General features: G+C 43.3%; 1 protein-coding gene and 1 pseudogene across 1 annotated transcript; both read right to left on the bottom strand.

The window, feature by feature from the left end:
- Positions 1–449: 449 nt before the first annotated feature.
- Positions 450–7273, bottom strand: LOC122725519 (carbonyl reductase [NADPH] 2-like). The gene is made up of 8 exons (XM_043962655.1): positions 7222–7273; positions 4919–5016; positions 3484–3638; positions 2995–3037; positions 1729–1828; positions 1208–1272; positions 933–1050; positions 450–553 (listed from the first exon to the last, which is right to left on the bottom strand). The coding sequence occupies exons 1-8, from the start codon at positions 7271–7273 to the stop codon at positions 450–452; spliced, it is 735 nt and encodes a 244-aa protein (XP_043818590.1).
- Positions 7274–12165: 4892 nt separating this feature from the next.
- LOC122754861 lies at positions 12166–12694 on the bottom strand (annotated as a pseudogene).
- Between the last annotated feature and the right edge of the window lie 9459 nt (positions 12695–22153).

Here is a 22153-nt window from a genome sequence, read left to right as displayed (position 1 = left end):
ATAGGGCTTTGTTTCCCAGAAGAATTACAGGTGTTTGAGAACCAAAGGGATCAAAGGCGGATTCTTAGTATTCTCTGAGATTTATCCACGGTAGGGTTGGGGAGGAGAGTGGAAGTGGGACTGAAAAATAAGCTTCTCTGAGAAAGCCAAGAAGCTACAGTTCCCTGGGGATGATTAGAAGCTGGACCTTTTTGTTTAGTTGGGGTAGGTGGGTGGAGTCGAAGGAAATAGAAGCCAAGTTATTATATTCCATCTGGAGCCGGGAGCAAGGGGGTGTATGTGTACCATTACCTCCGTGAGAACATGCCGGTCAGAGGCCCAGATTAGTCTAATCTTCTTAGTATAGGACCAAGCACAGGCAGGGAAGACCCAACATGAATCTTTTACAGGGAGGGGGCTATGGGAGGGAATGAAACAGAATTCCCACTAGGGGGGAGGGTTGCTAGATTCTAGGAAGCCAGGTACCCGCCATCAACCATGATGCCTGAGCCATTGATCATGGCACTCTTGTCACTCAGCAGAAAGAGGATGCTGTGAACCACGTCCTCCACCTCTGCAAGGAGAAGGGGTGAGCTTAGAGGAAGGGTTCTCCTCAAAGTGGGAATCGTGAGAGAGTGGAATTGTAGAAACTGGTTTATTCAGAGGGGCTGAGTCAGGCCTGGGGCTTCTTCCCACCTACCCCAGTAATACCAGAAAGTTGTGTGTGTGTGTGTGTGGCGGGGGGAGGGGGGGGGAGGGTTGGCAGAGAAGGGCTATGTGGAAGCAGTAGTTTACCCACACCACACCCAGCCTTCTCCACCCTGCTATGCCCTGGGTCTGTGGCCTTCTATTGTCGAGATCCATTAATTCTCTAATGAAACCCTGAAGAGGGGAGTGACTGAACATTGACCAACCTCCCCACCCACTCCGACAGCCCACCCCCACATATATACCTGCAAACTTCCCCAGGGGAGTGCGTTTCTTCATGGCTTTAACAAATTCTGGATTATCAGAGACCTTCTTCCCCATGGGAGTGAGGACCACTGTGGGATTCACGGTATTGACCCGGATCTGAGACCCAAAGGAGGCAGCCATCAGCATGGGCTTTTCTGTCTCCAGGGTCCAGACTCCCTGTTCCCACAGGCCCCGCTTGTCCTTGTTCCCTATTTCAGCAGCTCTTCTTGTACCTCCCCTCCCCCGAAATTTCCCATTGGCCCAGACCTCTCACCTGGTGAGGCCCGAGCTCTAGAGCCATCACCTTGGTCAGCATGTCCATTGCACCTTTGGTGGAACCTAGAGGAAGGAAGGAAAGAAGGAAGGAAAGGAGAAAAACTATAAGAAACCCAGTCTGGGATAGTCACACTGCTTTCCCTCTAGGCTGAGTGATCCCTAGGGAGAATTATGTGGGACTTCCTGGCCAAGTGGGAAAAGCTGGACTTTAGAGGGGAAGGAGAAAGGGACAGTAGGATTCTAGAGTTAGAAGGGACCTTAGAGTTGCGTTAGGGTGCAAGCTCTTTGTTCTAGAGAGGACCAGATCGCTTCCTCTCTCTGGGCCTCAGTTTCTCCAAAGTCACCCAGGTGTCAAAATCCAGATTCAGAGTGGGTCTTTCTGATTCTGAATCCAACGCACTGTCCCTCAAACTGAACTGAGGGATGGACTCCACCTCTGCCCAGGGACTTAGGACCCAGGGTCTGATTCAGGGCCTGGGTAGGAGCAGTGGTAGGTGGAGGGGAAGGGAAGACACTCACTGTAGCAGGTCAAGCCTTGAATAGCCGCCCGAGAGACTATGCTGGAGACATTGACGATAGATCCTGGGACTCCTCGAGCAATCAGCCCCCTGGCTACTATCTGGGACCAGTAGAAGGAAAGCTGTCTTGATCACACTGCCTTCTACAGCTCAGAGGTAGAACTAGAGTGCAGTAAGCAGGCTTTGTCCCAAAGCTTGAGAGGGCCTTAAGTACAGTTATTGTGGTAACTAATTCCCTCTCAAATGCCTTAGTTACTTCTTTAGAAGTAACTTAGTGTTGAACATCAATGTGACCAAGTAAACTTGCTTATAGCTATTTTACATCTAAATGTATTAAAATAAATTCATAAAATACAACCCTTAAGAGGGTCATTCCCTCTTAAGTTCCCAATAGGATTTTGTTTATTCATACATTTTCATTCACTTTTACTCTTATCTGGTAATAGTAATAATAACAATTTTTGTTGTTGTTCAGTCATGCCTTACTCTTTGTGACTCCATTTGGGGTTTTCTCGGCAAAGATACTGGAGTGGAGGGCAGCTAGGTGGCGCAGTGGATAAAGCACTGGCCTTGGATTCAGGGGGACCTTAGTTCAAATCCTGCCTCAGACACTTGACACTTACTAGCTGTGTGACCCTGGGCCCTGCCCCCCCCCCCCCAAAGTTACTGGAGTGGTTTGCCATTGCCTTCTCCAGCTCATTTGAGAGATGAGGAAACTGAGGCAAACAAGGTTAAATGACTTGTCCAGGGCCACACTAGTAAGTGTCATGAGGCCACATTTGAACTCAGATCTTCCTGACTCCAGTTCCAGTGCTTTATCCACTCACTGTACCACCTCATAGTCCACAATCTGTTCTTTTGGCCCTTTCCTTTCACACTGAGCCCTGATTTGCTTTCACAAAAATCTCAGAATTGGCAAAGATCATCTAGCCTCAGACCATCCAGTTGAGCCCATGCCTGAACAGGAATCTCTCCTATGACATATAAAACCAGTGGCCACCCAGTCTTTGCTGCTCGTACAGGCCTGTAGAATAAAATCCACTCCTGTCTCCTGAAGCAGCCCAGCAGAACTAAAGTCTGAGAGATTGCAATTTTACTAGCAGTAAATACTTGTCTATTTTATATATTATTTTAGAATCATGAATTATAAAGTTGATTAGAGACCTATTTGCTCCAGACTTGCTAATTGATGACCCTTGGCACCAGAATTATAGTCACCCTGCCTTCTGGCCCCTCTGAAAGCCAACTCCAAGCCCATTGTCCTCACCTGGGAAAGATGGATGACTGAGCGAAGGTTCGCATGGATGGTCCTGCAGACAAATATCCTGTGAGTCATAAATACCTCCCTTCCCCTGAGGTTCATAGTATATTTAGAACAGGCAGAAACCTTAGCTATCACCTAACTCAACTCCCTCCTTTTACAGAAGAGAAAACTGAAGCCCAGAGAGAGGGAAAAACATTGCCCAAGGCCACCTAAGTAATTAGTAGCAGGGCTGAGACCTTGTTTCTTCTATCCATCTCCTCTCCCTTCTCCCAACTCTCCATTTAGTCTCCATTTTCTCAGTATTGCCTTTCTGTCCCCATCCACAGTCTTATCACCACAGAGGGGTTGGCTCTTCTCCCTGATCTATCTTAGGAACTCTCAGGCTTTTCTTTTCTATGTTTGGTTTATAACCTAGCCCCAGTTAAAGTCTCCCCCAAACCTCCAGACCTGCCCTCCCCTCCTAGCCCCCTCTTCCCTACTCCCATCCCTGACCTGTCGAAAGCCTCCTTGGAAACCTCCAAAAAGGGCTCTATCAGAAGTATGGCTGCATTGTTGACCAACAGGTCCACGGGGCCTATGTTTCCCAGTGCATGTTCAGTGGCCTCCCAATTTTCCAGGTCCACGCAGACTGTCTCTATCCCTGGACGCTGTGGAGCAAGAGAGGCAAGTGTCAAGAAGCTACCCCAGAAGGGAGAAAGGAAATGGGAAATAGAGGGGAGATGGGTAAAAGGATACAGGATAGAGAGAAAATACAAGTGACACATGTGACTTGGACAGTTATCTAACCTCTTTATACCACTGTATATATATATGTATTTATAAAATGAGGATAGTTGGGTTAGATGATTTCGGGTCACTTTCAGTTCTAAATGTTAATAACGTAGCTCAAAGTCCATAATGGACCAGAGCTCATAACTAGCTCCTGCCTCAGCACATGGAAATTTAGTGGACCTTTCTTTGAAAGTACTTAAAGCTCATTTAGCAGTTTGAAGACAAACTGAGCCAAGCATTTAATTAGTAAGAATAATTAGTGAAAACAGCTAGTTTCCTGATGGTCTGTTTCCAGGCCCTAATTCAGCCCCCTTCTTTGACCCTTGTCCTGTAGCAGCTTCTCAGTGATCCTAGACCCTTGAAGTCTAGTGTTGTGGGCTCACTGCCTCATCCCTCACACAGACACACACACACACACACACAGAGGCTGGCATCCCAGAGTATCCTGGGATGTGTTACCCATTGGCTCCAACAGAATTTATCTTTAAAAATTCCTTAAGGTCAGAGTTGTAACCTGGGCTCCCATGATTTTTTTTTGTTTAACAATTTGATAACCATCTTTTTTTTTTTTTTTTTTGCAGGGCAAAGAGGGTTAAGTGACTTGCACAGGGTCACACAGCTAGTTAAGTGTCAAGTGTCTGAAGCTGGATTTGAACTCAGGTCCTCCTGAATCCAAGGCCAGTGCTTTATCCACTGCACCACCTAGCTGCCCCCAATAACTATCTTTTGATAGAATTGGTTTCCTTTGTTCTGCACACTTTATATTTTATTGTAAGCATTGGAAAACCTATTTTGAGAAGGAATCCATAGTCTTCATAATTCTCATGAGAGGAGGTCCAAGACTCAAAGTTGAAGAATTTCTCATTTAAAAGCATGTTTGGGGCAGCTAGGTGGCGCAATGGATAGAGCACCAGCCCTGGAGTCAGGAGTCCCTGAGTTCAAATCCGGCCTCAGACACTTAACACTTACTAGCTGTGTGCCCCTGGGCAAGTCACTTAACCCCCATTGCCTCACTAAAAAACCAAACAAACAAACAAAAAAACAAAACAAAAATAAAAGCATGTTTGGTTCCCTGTGCCAAGACTGATCAGTACTGCTCTGCGTGTGTATGAAATTTGGAGAGTGGGGAATGGGGTTCAGTGCTGAATTTCCTCACCTCCTTGGAAAGGCTGACCAGGTCCTCTTTGGTCCTGCTCACTGCCACCACGTTAGCCCCAGAGTCTTGCAGCGCCTTCACTGTATCCCTTCCAATTCCTATAGGGCCAAAAGGATCTTCTTCACCCCAAGTCCCCTACCCCAGTGCCCCACTGGGGCAGTGTATTTCACAGAATCAGCCTCCTCCCCTCCAAAATATTAGCCTTTGTCCCTCATGCCTCACCAAACCACGGGAGCTGTAGTACTGGATGCACCAAGGATAACTTGGACACCTAATTATAGCAACTTCTGATAATAGTTCTCTACTCTGTTGTCTCTCACTGAGGGAACTCCCAGTATAGTTCAACTCCGTTCTTTAAAAATAGCTAAAAAGCTATTTTAACCTAAAATAATTTAACTTAAAATGTACAATTTTAAGCTATTTCAATTAAGCTTTAAACTGCCCTAAGAATTTTGGAACATGCCACACCTCCTAGTGTAAACAAGCATTCTCCTCTTCCCTGACCCCTGTTTAATATACCGTGTCTAAATGGAATCAGGTTCCGATTTCTTTGCAAAGATGTAAGCTCTTAGGGAATGCCATATATATGTGGTACTCTGCAGGATCATCTCAAGCTAAACATACATTCCTGTCCAATGAACGTAATGTATACTAGCTTTTTCAGCAAACTCCTTAGAGATGACATCCTCCCCACCCTTCTGAATCCACCTGAACACTGAACTTTTTTCCTTTCAATTTTGAAGTGGGGGGTGGGGGGCGTTAGAAAGCCCTTTAATACCCAAGAGCCCCTGCCCTTTTGATCAATCCCTCCTGCCCCTCTCCTGACGGGAGCAGGCTTGCAGGATTTCTGGTCTCTTTCTTCCCTAGACATCCTAGGGTGGCAATGCACCAGACTCTTCCACGGGGGCTGTGCTGTATGCCTGATTTGGGCAAGATTGGGTGAAGAGGGTAAAGACTTAGCTTTAGTACTCATTCATGGCAATATCCAAGGATTTCTGTCAAACCTTTCATCATTGTTGCTGTTGAGTTGTTTTGATGTGGAAAACCACATGTAGAATCTGACCTTGTATGTCTCAAACAGACCCTGGCCTTGAGGTACCACAGCTGAAATGACAACCCCCCCTTAACTACTGACCTCATTCTTATGTATTCCTGTAATGATGTCACCACTATGCATCCTTTGTTCCTTAAATAACTGACCTCATCTTCATTTGATAAACTTGCCTGTACCACACCTACTCTTTTTGTATATAACCAGCTGGGCTACAAGCTTTGGAGCCCACTGTAGGAGGCTGGAAACCTCCTTTGGGCCCATGTGTGATAAACTCTCTCTCTCTCTTTCCACCTCGAATACCTGGCTCAGTATTTTCTGTGTCAATCATGCCGTAACATTTTCAGTCATATCTGTCTCTCCATAACCACATTTTGGGGGTTTCTTGGCACAGATACTGATTTACTATTTCCTTCTCCAGCTCATTTTTTCTTTTGTGGGGCAATGGGGGTTAAGTGACTTGCCCAGGGTCATACAGCTAGTAAATGTTAAGTGTCTGAGGCCTGATTTGAACTCAGGTCCTCCTGAATCTAGGGTCAGTGCTCTGTCCACTGTGCCACCTAGCTGCTCATTTGACAGATGAGGAAACCGAAGCAAACAGGGTGAAGTGACTTGCCCAGAGCCACACAGCTAGCAAGTGTCTGAGGCTGGATTTGAACTCAGTTCTTCCCAACTCCAGGCCCAGAGCTCTACCCACCCCACCATCATTACCTGAAGGCAATTTGAAGTATCCTCAAATCCCCATCCTAAACTCTTCACAAAGTACTAGGGATGAGGAAAGAAGGTGCTTTTAGCCAAGACACAGGATGGATTCAGTCACTATCCCCATTTACACACATGCACCCCAGACCCCTGACTTCTAAACCAGAGGTTCTTAACCTGGGATCCATGAACTTAAAAAATATATGTTTTGGGGCAGCTAGGTGGTGAGGTGGATAGAGCACCGGCCCTGGATTCAGGAGTACCTGAGTTCAAATCCGGCCTCAGACACTTCACACACTTACTAGCTGTGTGACCCTGGGCAAGTCACTTAACCCAAATTGCCTTACCAAAACAACAACAACAACAACAAAATATATGTTTTGATAACTGTATTTCAACATAATTGTCCTTTTTTTTGGTAATTCTATGTATTCTATTTTATGCTTTTAAAAACTGTATTATTCTGAGAAGGGGTCCATAGGCTTCAACAGACTGCTAAAGGGGTTTCTGATGGGAATATCCCTTTCCCTCCCTTCCCCTTCCTCCTCACCTTTCCCTGCACCAGTCACCAGGGCCCTGAGGCCAGTGAAGTTGATCTGCATGGTGCTAGAAGGAGATCCTAGGACAAGTGAGGAGCTCCTGAAAGAAGGTGAGTTTATATTCCCATAAGACTGGCTTGAGGCCAGAGAGAAGAGGCAGGGCCAGAGAGGCCTGGAACAGGGCCCACCCATTGCAAAAAAAACATTGCCAAGGTTATATAAAGGGGATGGCAGAGGAAAGGCAGTAACCTCTCAGAGCTCCCCACACAATCACCCCCAAAACCTCCAAATAATACCATAAGACAATTCCTGGAGCAGCAGAACCCAAGGATGGGGGTGGGATCATTTTCCAGTCAAAGGTGGCTTAGAAGGTCAGCAGGAAAGGTCTATTATACCAGGGTGAGAGCAAAGCACAGCCCTACTGCCACATGTGCAGATCCAGCCCCAGGCAGGCCTCACCAGAGAAAGAGACCCCCAGAGCCTCTGAATCAGCCACAGAGGTGGCTTCTTCTGGAACTCAGCTCACAGTCTGGTGAGAGGATCAAGTTGTTGGCTGGGGGGAGATTACAGGGGTCTCTGCTGGTGCTGAGGTGGAACTTGGTTGTTTTGCCCATTCTGGGAACCAGGAAGCAGTCTTGAGCTGCAGCAGCCCAGGTAGGGGAGGGGCGCGGGCTCGCTGGAGTTAGCAACCATAGCGAAACAGAATTTTGTTTCTGGTTAAAGAGCAAGTAGGCCTGAGGTCATTTACAGACCAGAGCACAGGTCAGGTGAGTGGAGAACCTGCCTCTCTTTAAATTGTACTACCTTGGACCCCCTGAAGCTTGGGGGTAGGGAGGAAGGAAGAGAATTTGAAACACAAAGTTTTAAAAATTGATGTTACAGTTTGTTTTTTACATGGTGGGAGAAAATTCTATATAAAAAAATAGAAAAAAAATTTTAAGGTTATATAAAGGGGAAACTGGGTACTAGTAGGGGAAGTTTGCATTGGAATTATGGTTCTCCCAGGATGCTCCCCCTACCACACTTGGTGGGGGTGTGTGACAGAGGACACCAAGAAAGAATGGGGTCTCTATAGTGTTTAAACAGTATCTATTCCTTTGGTACCCTACCTTGGTTGAAACTCCAAGAATAATACTGGAAATAACAAGAATTTGGAAAATATTTATAATTAATACAATGAGTATTTGTTGATTGAATATTGGACTGTAAAATTGAACAACAGGGGGCAGCTAGGTGGAGCAGTGGATAAAGCACTGGCCCTGGATTCAGGAAGACCTGAGTTCAAATCTGGCCTTAGACACTTGACACTTACTAGCTGTGTGGCCCTGGGCAAGTCACTTAATCCCCATTGCCCTGCAAAAAAAAAAAACCCCACAAAAAACAATTGAATAACAAACATGTGAGCATTTAGTAAACACCTACTATGTTTTAAGTACTGGGCTAAGTGCTTTACAAACATCTCATTTATTCTGTACAACAACCCTGGGAGGTAGGTGCTATTAGAACACCCATTTTATAGTTGAGGAAACTGAGGCATACAGGGATTATTTGTCCAGGGTTACACAGCTAGTAAGTATCTGAAACCACATTTGAACTCAGGTCTTCCTGACTCCAGACCCAGAGGTCTAACCACTGTGTCACCTTGCTACCTGAATTTAACTCCTTTCTGAATTGGATTTTGACCTCTGAGTGTCCCTGGGAGATGAGTGCCAAAGGGATCAGAGCATTGTCTGGTACACAGGCCTTCCTTGCACAGGGCTAGGAATAGTGATCTCCTTTTAGTTGCTTTCTTCTCAGCTCCATCACCTGAACATTGCTAGCAGTCAGAGAGGCAACTGAGAGGGTTAAATGAGGTCCTTATTTACTAAGCCCCCCTCCTGCTGCCCCCTCTTCCAGGTTGTTCATGCTTGGTCTAGGATACTTTTGACCTCATATTCATGGGCTATTTCCTTTGGCACCCATCGCATTCCAAAGTGCCCAGAATCCTCCCTGGTGTGTTGTTCAGACATGGTGATTGCTTCCTGGATGGTATGGATGCAGAACAAAACCATGACCCCCTCTCCCAAATCACACCTTTGAGGATCTGACATTTTAAGATGATGCAATGGGGCCAGCTAGGTGGCGCAGTAGATAAAGCACTAGCTCTGGATTCAGGAAGACCCGAGTTCAAAGCCAGCCTCAGACACTTGACACTTACTAGCTGTGTGACACTGGGCAAGTCACTTAACCCTCATTGCCCCCCACAAAAAAAAAAAAAAAAGATGATGCAATGCACGCCTCCCAGAAAGGGAATGGACTCATCTTTTCCCTCAAGACCTAGCAGATCTTTTCCAGAACTGCACTAAACTGTATTCCATCTCACAACTTTGTTGCATTCAAAGACCAGCCACAGTCCTGGTATAAGATATTTAGGGATGACTAGCAAAACTGGGAGACCTCACCTAACAAGATCCTCTCTGCTTTTCCAGATGAAAGAACTGAAGCTTAGATAGGTTGACATCACAGAACTAGGGCCAAGCAGCAAATTCATGAAAGGGCCAGAGCTAAGAATCCAACCAGTGTTCCTTCATGAGCCCTAGATTGTTCTGCTCCTTTTTCCTGTTGTGATTTGGGTATCCAGGGCACTAAGGGAGGGAGGGAGGGAGAGAATAAGCATTTATTAAATACCTACACTATGCTAATCAAGCATTTTACAAATATCTTATTTGATCCTCACATCAACCCTGGTATGTAGGTGCTATAATGATCCCAATTTTATAGTTGAGGAAACTGAGTCAGACAGAGGTTAAATGACTTGCCCAGGTTCACGCAGCTACTAAATGGCTGAGACTGGATTTGAACTCCATCTAATGCTCTACCCAGCTGAGCTACTGACTGAAAATGTTCATGTTTGTTGATTTTCTAGCTGTGTGTTTATAATAAATAAATTTTTTTTAAAGATCAAAACTCAACCTTACCCCAAACAGAATGTAATTGTATACCATATATCACTTTGGCTCTATCTGGAACATTAGGGCACATGCCTTTCAAAGAGAGCTGGATCTAAGGGAAAACTTCCTAATAATTAGAAGAATCCAGAGATATCTCAGATGGCAGCTAAGTGGCACAGTGGACAAAGCCCCAGGCCTGGAGTTAAGGAAGACCTGAGTTCAATTCCAGCCTCAGACACTTATTGGGTGTGTGATCCTGGGCAAGTCTCTTAACTCTGTTTGCCTCAGTTTCCTCATCTATAAGAATCTATGCTTTTGGGGGCCACTAGGTGGCACAGTAGATAAAGCACTGGCCTTGGATTCACAAGGACTTGAATTCAAAATAGGCCTCAGACGCTTGATACTTACTAGCTACGTGACCCTGGGTATGTCACTTAACCCTCATTTCCCCACCAAAAAACCCCCAAAACCAAAATAAGATAGATAGATAGATAACACTATTTCAATACGATTGGTTTCTTTTATAATCTTATTTTATTTTATGCAGGTAAAACTGTTGCTTTATTTATATTATGCATGGAAAAATGATGCTCTAAAAAGGGTTCCACAGACTTCACAGACTGTCTAAGGAGTCCAAGATACAAAAAAGTTTAAGAACCCTTGTTCTACATGGTGTCTTTTCCAATCCCATCAGTAGCAAGGGCCTCCTCCCCCAAAATTTTGTCTTGTATTTATTTTGTATTTTGCACAATTGGTAATTAGACACTTCTTGTCTGGAGCCACAGGCATTGTTGATCTCTTTCCAGAGTTCAGCTCTGGGGAAAGCCTGACTTTTTTTTTTTTTTTTTTTTTTGGTGAGGCAATAGGGGTTAAGTGACTTGCCCAGGGTCACACAGCTAGTAAGTGTCAAGTGTCTGAGACCGGATTTGAACTCAGGTCCTCCTGAATCCAAGGCCTGTGCTTTATCCACTGCGCCACCTAGCTGCTCCAAGCCTGACTTTTTTAGTAAGGTGTTGGGTACAGTCAGGAGCTTGGGCAGATAACACCTCCCCTATAACTGAGATAAAAACTCAATACCCGAAGAAAGACACTGGCAGCTCCAGGGTGAAAGAGAATTTATTTAAAGGAGACTTACAGGGGCAGCTAGGTGGCACAGTGGATAAAGCACCAGCCCTGGATTCAGGAGGACCTGAGTTCAAATCCGGTCTCAGACACTTGACACTTACTAGCTGTGTGACCCTGGGCAAGTCACTTAACCCTCATTGCACCACAAAAAACCAAAACCAAAACATAAAGGAGACTTACATAAAGGGAGTCAATGCCAGAATGGCCAGTGGACGTTATGTGAATTCCCATCCTGTCCCACCCTAAGGGGCCTCCTTTTATAGGGCAGGGCAAACAAGGAAAGCAAAAGAGAGACCAGGTGTACATGTATACTTCCCTGGGAAACTATTGATTTTTTTTTTTTTTTACATTCACTACACTATCCAAAAATACAAAGCTTATGCTCTTAGTGACATGAGAAAGTCGTCACCTTTGGAGGACCTTTACCCGCCCCCCCCCAAAGGAAATTGCTTCCATTCTGGGTGATTGGCTGTGTCTTGGCTCTGATTAATCTTGGAGACCAGAAATCCTGGGCAGGGTAGGAAAGATCAAGCCAGTCTCAGAGGAGGCTGGCAGGTCTAGAGTTTGCAGGGGGCTTCCTTCTTGCCCCATTCAGTCACATGCACTCGACAAATAGCATCCCCCTTCCTGGGGGTATGAGGGTGTGCTCAGAATCTTCCCAACTCTGCCTATCTCCAAAACATCATATCAAGGACAGAAGCCTAACTGTCCAATCAGCTTATGGGTTGTAGCAAAGAAGGGTCTCTTCCTACTTCCTTACATGGAAAAGACCCTGGGGTCCCCACCATGAGGGAGAGTGGGAAAAAGAAGGGTCAGGGACATCAGAGATCTTTATAGGAAGGCACTGAGGTTTGCTTGAGGATCCTTCTGATTCCAGAATCCCATAGTCCAACCCACCCCCTAACCCCCACCCCCGAGGATTTTCAGTGCTTTGTCTGAATGCTTAAGGAATTTGTCTCCACAAACCTGGGGCTTTGGGCTATGGGTCTTACAGAGTGCAGTGCAGAAGGTGTAGTCCTGGAGGTATAAGGTTGTAGAATTGAAGAGGCCACAGCAATCCAAACTTATCTCTAGTTCATTCCGGGTCTTATTAGTCATGACCAACCAATAGGTGCTGATGACATCTTTCTGTGTGTTTCTGTTAATTGCCAGACAGGAACAAGAGATTCCAAATTGGAAGATCAAAACCAAACCAAGTATTATCATATAAAAGAAAAGCAGGACTTGGTGGTGGTAGACAGCACCAATGAGACCAAGCATGGCAATGAGGAGGAGGAAGACACCCACCTTGATGACTCCCCCAATGATGTGGATGCTGAACACCCTTGCCCCAGGCAGCTACCCCAATCAGCATCAGCCCCACCAGCATGTAGACCACATCGAGCACACTCAGGACAATCTTGGAGCCGGCAAAGCCACCTCAAACCATCTTCCTGGCTCTGGGGACCGGGGTCCCGATGACTCAGGGGTGCAAAAGGTCTCGGGGACTGTCCCCTGGGAAACTATTGATAAGAAAGTCTCCAAGACTGTCAAGGACAGGCTAATGATATGGCAGTGTGCCTGGAAGATATGCATGCACAAATAGGCCTCCTCTTTTTAAAAAAAAAATTAATAAAGTATTTTATTTTTTTCCTGTTACATGTAAAGATAGTTCTCAACTTTTGTTTATACAAGCTTTCCAATTTCAGATTTTTCTCCCTCCCTCCCCCCTCCCCTAGACATCAGGTAATCTGATATAGGTTATATATATAATATATATATACATATATATATACATGTAATAACATTAAACATATTTCTGCATTAATCACGTTATAAGAGAAAAATCAGAGCAATGACAAAAAACTTCAAAATAGAAAAACAACAGCACCCAAAACAAAAGAAATAGTATGGTTCATTCAGCATCTATACTCCACAGTTCTTTTTCCTCCTCTTGTGTAATGGGGTGAATGGGAGGTCAGATTGTCCTTGTGAGACCCAGCCATACAGCTAAAGCCTTGGTACCAACCATTCTGGAGAGCAATTTAGAACTATGCCCAAAGGGCTATAGAACTGTGCATTCCCTTTGATCCAGCAATACCACTGCTAGGTTGATATCTCCCATCCCCCCAAAAGAGAAAAAGACCTATTTGTACAAAAATATTTATAGCAGCTCTTTTTGTGGTGGCTAAGAATCAGAAATCAAAGGAATGCCCATCAATTGGGGAATGGCTAAACAAACTGTGGTGATGGAATATTATTGTGCTATAAGAAATAGCAAGCAGGATGACTTCAGAAAGGCCTGGAAAGGTATGTATGAAATGATGTATTTTGAAGTGAGAACCAAGAGAACGTTGTACACAGAGACAGCAATATTTTTTGATGAAGAACTGTGAATGACTTGACTATTCTCAACAATACAATGATCCAAGACAATCCCAAAGGACTATTAATGAAACATACTATCCACCTCCAAAGAAAGAACTGATATTGATGGAACAGACTGCTGCATGCTATTTTTCACTTTTATTTTTTTCTTTTAATCAAGTTTGCTTGTACAAAATGACAAATATAGTAATGTTTTACATAATCATACATGTATAACCCATATGTAACCGTTTGCCACCTCAGGGAGTGGGAAGGGGAGGGAGGGAAAGAGGGATAATAATTGGAACCCAAAACTATAAATAAAAAGTTTATTTTTTTAAAAAATAAAGCCTTGGTACCCCATATAAGGGAAGTAGGCTTCTTAGCCCTCATCATCATTGACTCATCATCTACTTCTTGACCTCCCAGTAAAATTGCTAATTACAATAATGTTACATTTGACTCTAGTCTAGGGTTTTCTTTTCTTTTCTTTTTTTTGGGGGGGGGGTGGTGGGAAAGGAGGGTTAAGTGACTTGCCCAGGGTCACACAGCTAGTGTCAAGTGTCAGAAGCTGGATTTGAACTCAGGTCCTCCTGAATCCAGAGCCGGCACTTTGTCCACTGCACCACCTAGCTGCCCCCTAAAGTATTCTTAAAAAAAAAAAAAGATACCCTATCATAAGAGGCATAGCTCTAACACCAACATTCTCGGTTTAGATTTGATGTTGGGACAAAACGAAGCACTGGCATGTCATTGAACATTTAACCCAATGAGGTTTACTTTGCCCTAACACAGCAGAGATTTATATCAAGGATACAGGGACATTTAGCTTCTCTGGAATCCACCCCCTTTGTCTTCATAAAGAAACTTGTCTTGTCAGAAGGGCAGCAAAGGTGATTTTTTTTGTGTGTGTGTGAGGCAATTGGGGTTAAGTGACTTGCCCAGGGTCACACAGCTAGTAAGTGTTAAGTGTCTGAGGCCGGATTTGAACTCATGTACTCCTGATTCCAGGGCCGGTGCTCTATCCACTGTGCCACCTAGCTGCCCTGCAAAGGTGACTTTTGTGGGCACAAAACCCAAGAAGCATAGACTCCATGTGGCTTGAATTTTGTTTGACCTTAAATAACCAGGAAAATGCATCAGGGAAGTTGAAGTCAACCAAATCCCAGGGACAGCTTTGTCTTAGGCCTGGGTTGGAGAGGAGAGGAAGAAAGGAAGCTGCTATAGAAATAGGGGTGAGGGGTGTTAATCATGAAAGCCAATAGGTCTGGAAGCATCTTTGTCTTTTTTTAAGTAAAGCCTCCCCATGTTCTAGGTGGGAGAAAGGATGTTGCATCAGAAAATTGTTTGGTCTCATCACATCTATTTACAAACTTGAATCATCTATGGAACAGGTAGTTTATTCCCACACAGAAAAGGGAAATGGTAAGCAACAAAGAGTCATAGAATGATTAGAACTAGCTGTGTGACCCTGGGCAAGTCACTTAACCTCAATTGACTCACCAAAAAAAATAAGTTTGTTGCTTGATTCAATAATTAAGAGCCATGCAACTTTGAGGCACCACCTCATGTCTATCAGATTGGCTAATATGACAAAAAAGGAAAATAATAAATGTTGGAGAAGCTGTGGAAAAATTGAAATACCAAGGCATTGTTGGTGGAGTTGTGAACTGATCCAACCATTCTGGAGAGCAATTTGGAACTATGCCCAAAGGGCTATGGGGCTGTGCATATGGTCTATATCCCAAAGAGATCATAAAAAAGAGAAAAGGACCCACATTTACAAAAATATTTATAGCAGCTCTTTTTGCGGTGGCAAAGAATTGGAAATTGAGGGGATGCCCATCAATTGGGGAATGGTTGAACAAGTTGTACTATATGAATGTAATGGAATACTATTGTGCTGTAAGAAATGATGAGTAGGCAGATTTCAGAAAAACTTGGAAAGACTTAAGTGGACTGATGCTGAGTGAAGTGAGCAGAACCAGGAGAACATTGTACACAGTAATAGCAACATTGTGTGATGATCAACTGTCATAGACATAGCTCTTCTCAGCAATACAATGATCCAAAATGATTCCAAAGGACTCATGATAGAAAATATTCTCCACATCCAGAAAAAAAGAATTGTGGAATGTGAGTGCAGATTGAACCATACTGTTTCTACATTTTTGGTTATTTTTTCTTTGTGAGGTTTTTCCCTTTCGTTCTGATTCTTCTTTCACAACATGACTAATGCAGAAATATGTTTAATGTGATTGTACATATATAACCTATATCAGATTGCTTGCTGTCTTTGGGAGGGGGGAGGGAGAAAAATTTGGAACTAAAAATCTTATGAAAACAAATGTTGAAAACTATCTGGAAAATAATAAATACTTTTATGATAAAAAAAAAAGAGCCATGCAAAAGCAAAATGGGCCAGAACACTATTCCATCACAGAGTTCCAATTTCTGCCATTGTCCTAACATTAAGTTGCCTACAAGGGGCATGAATCCTTTAGGATCCCCTCCTCTTTTCTTGGCTTGTGTAACTCCTCGGAGTCCCTCATCAGCCACCTGCTCTTGCCACAAGTCATTCACAGACAGCTGAGTCAGAGAAGGTTGGTTCAGTGGCATGCTCTCTGTTGAAAGCCCCAAACTCTCAGCTGTATCACCATTTGCTCATCCAGTTTCCTGCATGTCACAAATGGCCACATTCTTCAGCTACAGTGGTCATAGCTTCAGGGTCACATGGTCTTTGGTGCCCACCATCTGTATCCAAACTACTCTTCTCTAGCCAATAGTGAATGCTGACTTAATAGTAGGCGATTGATGCTACCTATCTTTGGCAAACAGCATCTAACTTGGCCCTGGTCAAAATATGTCCATAGATTATCAGTCCACATGTACAACTTTGCTCCACATACTTAGTCTTTTAATTTCTCAAGTGCTTGTGAAAGCTAGGAAATCCAGCTTGTGTGTGAGGGTGAGGATTGGGAGGTGGAGGGCGGGGCTTACAAGTCTCTAGCTCAGCCCCTTGCCAGAAAATGCAATTGGTTTATGTGACTATCTCTGTCTCTTGTTACAGGAATGCTCTCAAGCTCCCCAGGCTGGCATTATTGAGGCTTACTGAGGTAGATGGCTAAGTCTCTGAAAGCTTAGTCACAACTGTCCATCCATCAGGCTCCAAAGGACTTAGTGGGTTTTAAAACAAATCAGTCTTTTTTTGTCCTTCTGTTTCTCTTCAAACATGTAAATACTAGTGAGATCATTCAGTGGTTAGTAATAGAAGCATTTAAAAAAAATAAAGATGCCATAATGAAAGTAAAATCCTAGAAAAGTCTTTAGGTTTCCAAGTCTCTGTGGGCTGACCAAGCTAGGAGAACTTCTGTTTTCACTGGGTTGGTGTTCATACTTTTTTTTTTTGGTGGGGCAATGAGGATTAAATGACTTGCCCAGGGTCATACCACTAATAAGTGTCACGTATCTGAGCCGAATTTGAACTCAGGTCCTCCTGAATCCAGGGCCAGTGCTTTATCCACTGTGCCACCTAGCTGCCCCCTATGTTCATACTTTTTTGAGATAGTATGTGACCCATCTACTGGACTCTATTAAACTGATATTGTGATTGGAAACTGATGACCATTTTCTTCTAGCTAACTCAACACTTATTAATCAGTCTTTCCTTATGTTCCTCCAGCATCTTCCCAAAGCCAAAAATGTCATCCAGGTACATCACCATTCTGGGTAGTTTGTAGCTTCAATATTTTACTCCATGAATGGAAAGTAGAAAGTACTCCCCAGAGATATCTTGGAGTGGACACTCAGACTGATTGAATAGCCAGAGGAGTCTATGGCCCCATTCTCCTAGGACCATCTCCTGCTAATACAACTCTGGTACATATCTAGTTAGACCTAGCTGTTGAAACTCTCCCACAAGCAAAACATGTTTTGCTGATGTGGCATGGTTATAATTTAGCCTATCTCACCCTGAATAGGCTTTCCTGGTTAATTTTTAGGACCCATCTCCTTTTGCTACTGGATCATGCTTCTCTGCCTTATCACCTCACCCTTGACAAGAGCAGACCCTTTGTCTGGGTCTTTTTTTTTTTTTTTTTTTGGTGAGGCAATTGGGGTTAAGTGACTTGCCCAGGGTCACACAGCTAGTGTCAAGTGACTGAGGCCAGATTTGAACTCACGTCCTTCTGACTCCAGGGCCGGTACTCTATCCACTGCACCACCTAGCTTCCCCTTGTCTGGGTCTTTGACCAGAGAACACATTCCCCCTACTAGTCGAGGCATGTTGCATTGCTGCTCTGTGGGACAATGGACTAAGGGAGATTATATTTGTCCATACACTCCTATCCTGTGGTTGGCTATGAGTATCAATAAACCATCTTAATTAATGTCTTTTATTTATTTATTTATTTATCTTTCTTTCTTTTTTTGGTGAGGCAATTGGGGGTTAAATGACTTGCCCAAGGTCACATAGCTAGTAAGTGTCAAGTGTCTGAGGCCTTATCTGAACTCAGGTCCTCCTGAATCCAGGGCTGGTGCTTTATCCACTGCATCATCTAGCTGCACCCACCTTAACTAATCTCAAAGTCAAAACCTACCATTCACCAAAACTTCCAGTTAACCACTTCATCATTTCCATTCTGCAAAATGGAATCAATTCTGAAATTCATTCCTCCTCAGCTAGAGGCCCCTTCCTTCCTCTGGTTTGAGGTGGGGGAGGTAGGAGTAGGCATCTGGACCCACCTCCTTCTTCTCCTATCCCTCCCTACCAGTTTTTCAGCTTCTTTTTATGTGTTGTCTCTCCCATTCGATAGTGAGCTCCTTGAGGACAGGCACCATCAGGTATCTTTGTATCTTTCTTTGTATCATCAGCACTTAGCACAGGACCTAGGCTTAGTAAATGTTTATTGACTCTGATTCTGACTCCACCCTAAATTTGCATGCACTGGTAAATCTAGCTGGGCAGATGAAAGAGGGTTCCTTGTCTTCCTCTACCATAGGAATTTAGTAGTAGCCACATACAAATCGAACACAGAACTACTAGTTGCCTAACAGAGAGTCTCTACCTCATGCCATGGTGTTCTGTTCCATTTTGGTTTTCTTGTTCAAAGCCCAAAAATCTACATACAATTTCTAAGTAATTAGCCCAGGGTCACACAAATAATAACTGTCTGAGGTCAGATTTGAACTCAGATCTTCCTGACTCCAGGGTCAGCAATCTATCCACTGTGCCACCTAGCTGCCCTGATGGAGGAGGCAAAAAGGAGTTAACAGATAAGCTGAGGTTTGAGTCCTTATTAATAGTACCTAAAAGGGTTAACAGAGAAACTTAGGTTTGTGTTCTTACAGTAACCAAGAGGATTAGTCCCTATGAACCCTCACCATCAACAGAGACTGTAACTAGGGACTATTAACCATTAATAGCCATTAATATTCCTAGATGACAGGACACCTAGAAACCAGATCTTAAAATAAAAAGATATCATAAACACAGAGACACTCTGGGTCTGACAAGTTTAAGCATGTCTTTATGAGCATGTGCAGAAAGGACCAAGTGTGTCCTTAGGTTCACCCTATGACATGTAAACCCCTAAAACACACCTCCAAGGAAAAAGGTACCTGCCTCAGAGGTTGTCTTAGGACCCCAGGAAGTCCCATGAACCTCTCACAAGGAGGAGATTAAGATAATGAGGAGATAGCCTACTTTTTCTCATTATAAATATAATTATTTCCATCTCCCAAATTGAGACACCTATCTCCATGGTGCTCTCCCTGTGGTCAATAGTCTTTCAGTAAAACTTGGGAAACTGAATCACTGAGTCTTGTAATTCTTTGGGACACCTCAAGATCAATCTGATCAATTAAACCCACCCCCCCACATCAGCCCCATGTTTGTATCTTTCAATCCTTCTTCTATACCACTCTTATAGGAGGTACATATGAGAAGCCATGATGCCCTGATTGACCGGCAGGTCTTTGAGGGAACCTCTGAGATCATCCATAATAGTTAAAGGGATCTTCCTAGATCATTCCCAGAATAATTGGGAGTTGGTTAGCCAGATCTTGTGGGTTAGTCCTTGTAAATATTTCATGTATTATTCTCACTGTGAGAACACAGCTATCTTGCTGAGAAGCTGCATTAACTGATATCTCTATTCTTCTGCTACTGGAGGATCAACAAATTTGAATTTCCCAAGATCTCCTTTGAAGGTTAAAAAGCCAATGCTCTTGTCATGTTCATTGTCATCATTTGCCCCTTTTCTCCTGTAGATCTCTTCACTAGCAATACAGATGGTCAAAATGTGCAGGTATTTAGTTCTAGATAATTATTTGAAGTATCCTGCTAGTATCTTTTTTTTATATATATATATATTTGGCGGGGCAATGAGGGTTAAGTGACTTGCCCAGGGTCACACAGCTAGTAAATGTCAAGTGTCTAAGGCTGGCTTTGAACTCAGGTCCTCCTGAATCCAGGGCCAGTGCTCTATCTACTGCGCCACCTAGCTGCCCCCGATCCTGCTAGTATCTTGAACAGCTTAGAACTACTAATACTACATTGATAGATGATGGATCTGGACTTGCAAGAGGCATAGTGTCTACCATGTTCAACATCCCTAGGGAAATTTCTAATGTATTCCAGATTTGATTAGTTTTTGTCCTTTAGTCCTCCAAGTCTTTCAAAGGTATTATTTTCTCAGATTTCTCTTATAGAATAGCTGTTAACACAATGGTTACTTCAAACAACAGAATATTCCACATCCTCAGTCTTCATTGCCACCTCTAGCAGCAGGGTCCTATGAGTTCAGGTAGAATAGACTTGCAAGAAGTCAATGATTAAGTCTTTGTGCGTTTTTTTAAAAAATCATTATTGGGGGCAGCTAGGTGGCGCAGTGGATAAAGCACTGGCCCTGGATTCAGGAGTCCCTCAGTTCGAATCCGGCCTCAGACACTTGACACTTGCTGGCTGTGTGACCCTGGGCAAGTCACTTAACCCCCATTGCCTCACAAAAAAACCCCAAAACAAACAAACAAAAAAAAAACCAAAAACAACAACAAAAAAACCAAAACAAAATCATTATTTACTTATTTACTTTAAGTGTTTTTTCTTTATATATTTTGATTTCCAAGTTTTCTCCCTCCCACTCCTCTCCCACCTACTGAGAAGGCAACAAAAATGATATCAATTATATGGGTGAAGTTATGCAAAACATGTTTCCATATTACACAAAAAAGAAAAAAACCAAAGGGCAAGACAATTATATTTCAATTTGCATTCAGTGTCCCTTATCCTGTCCCTTATCAAAGTTCTGTTTTGCTTCTGACCAATGCCTCCCTTAATTAACTTTCCCTTTTATCATCTCAGGTCCTCTTTTTCTTTTTCCCTTCCCCTCCTTTTTCCTTATTGGCTAAGATAGATGCCTATAACTGAGTATGTGTATATATTCCTCCCTCTTTGAACCAATTCCAATGAGAGTGAGATTCAAGTATTGTCTGCCATCCCCACCCACCACTTTCTCTTCCACTATAAAAGCTCTTCCTTGTGCACCTTTTTATGTGAGAAAATTTTCCCTATTCTACCACTCCCTTCCCCCTTCTCCCAGCGCATCTCTCTTTTACATCCCTTAACTTTTTAGATCACCCTAACATAATTGACCCACACTCATGTCTACTGTGTATACAGACTCCTTTCACTGCTCTAGTAATAATAATGATAAAGTTCTTCAGAATAACATGTATCATTTTCCCCATATGAGTATAAATAGTTAAATTTTATTGAGTCTCTTATTTACCTTTTCTTATTTACCTTTGTTTGTTTCTCTTGAGTCTTGTGTTTGAATGTCAAATTTCCTATTCAGCTAAGGTGTTTTCATCAAGAATGTTTGAAAGTCTTCTATTTCATTGAATATCTATTTCCTCTCTGAAGGATTATACTGAGTTTTGCTGGGTTGTAATCCTAGCTCCTTTGCCTTCTGGAATATCATATTTCATCCTTTCCACTTCTTTAAAATGAAAGCTGCTAGAAAGCTGGGAAACAATTTTTGAGGCCAGTACTTCTGATAAAGGCCTCATCTCTAAAATATATAGGGAACTAAATCAAATTTATAAGAACCCAAGTCATTCCCCAATTGAGAAATGGTCAAAGGATATGAACAGGCAGTTTTCTGATGAAGAAACCAAAGCTATCTATTCCCATATGAAAAAATGCTCTAAATCTCTAATGATTAGAGAGATGCAAATAAAAACAACTCTGAGGTACCACCTGACACCTATAAGATTGGCTAAAATGACAAAAAAGGAAAATAATAAATGTTGGAGAAGCTGTGGGAAAATTGGAACACTAATCCATTGTTGGTGGAGCTGTGAACTGATCCAACCATTCTGGAGAGCAATTTGGAATTATGCCCAAAGGGCGATAAAGCTGTGCATACCCTTTGACCCAGCAATACCACTTTTGGGTCTTTTTCCCAAAGAAATCATGGAAAGGGGAAAGGGACCCACATGTACAAAAATATTTATAGCTGCTCTTTATGTGGTGGCAAGG

The sequence above is a fragment of the Dromiciops gliroides genome, chromosome 4 (assembly GCF_019393635.1).
Source record: "Dromiciops gliroides isolate mDroGli1 chromosome 4, mDroGli1.pri, whole genome shotgun sequence".
NCBI classification, from domain to species: Eukaryota; Metazoa; Chordata; class Mammalia; order Microbiotheria; family Microbiotheriidae; genus Dromiciops; species Dromiciops gliroides.
This window is presented reverse-complemented; position numbering and strand designations above follow the sequence as displayed.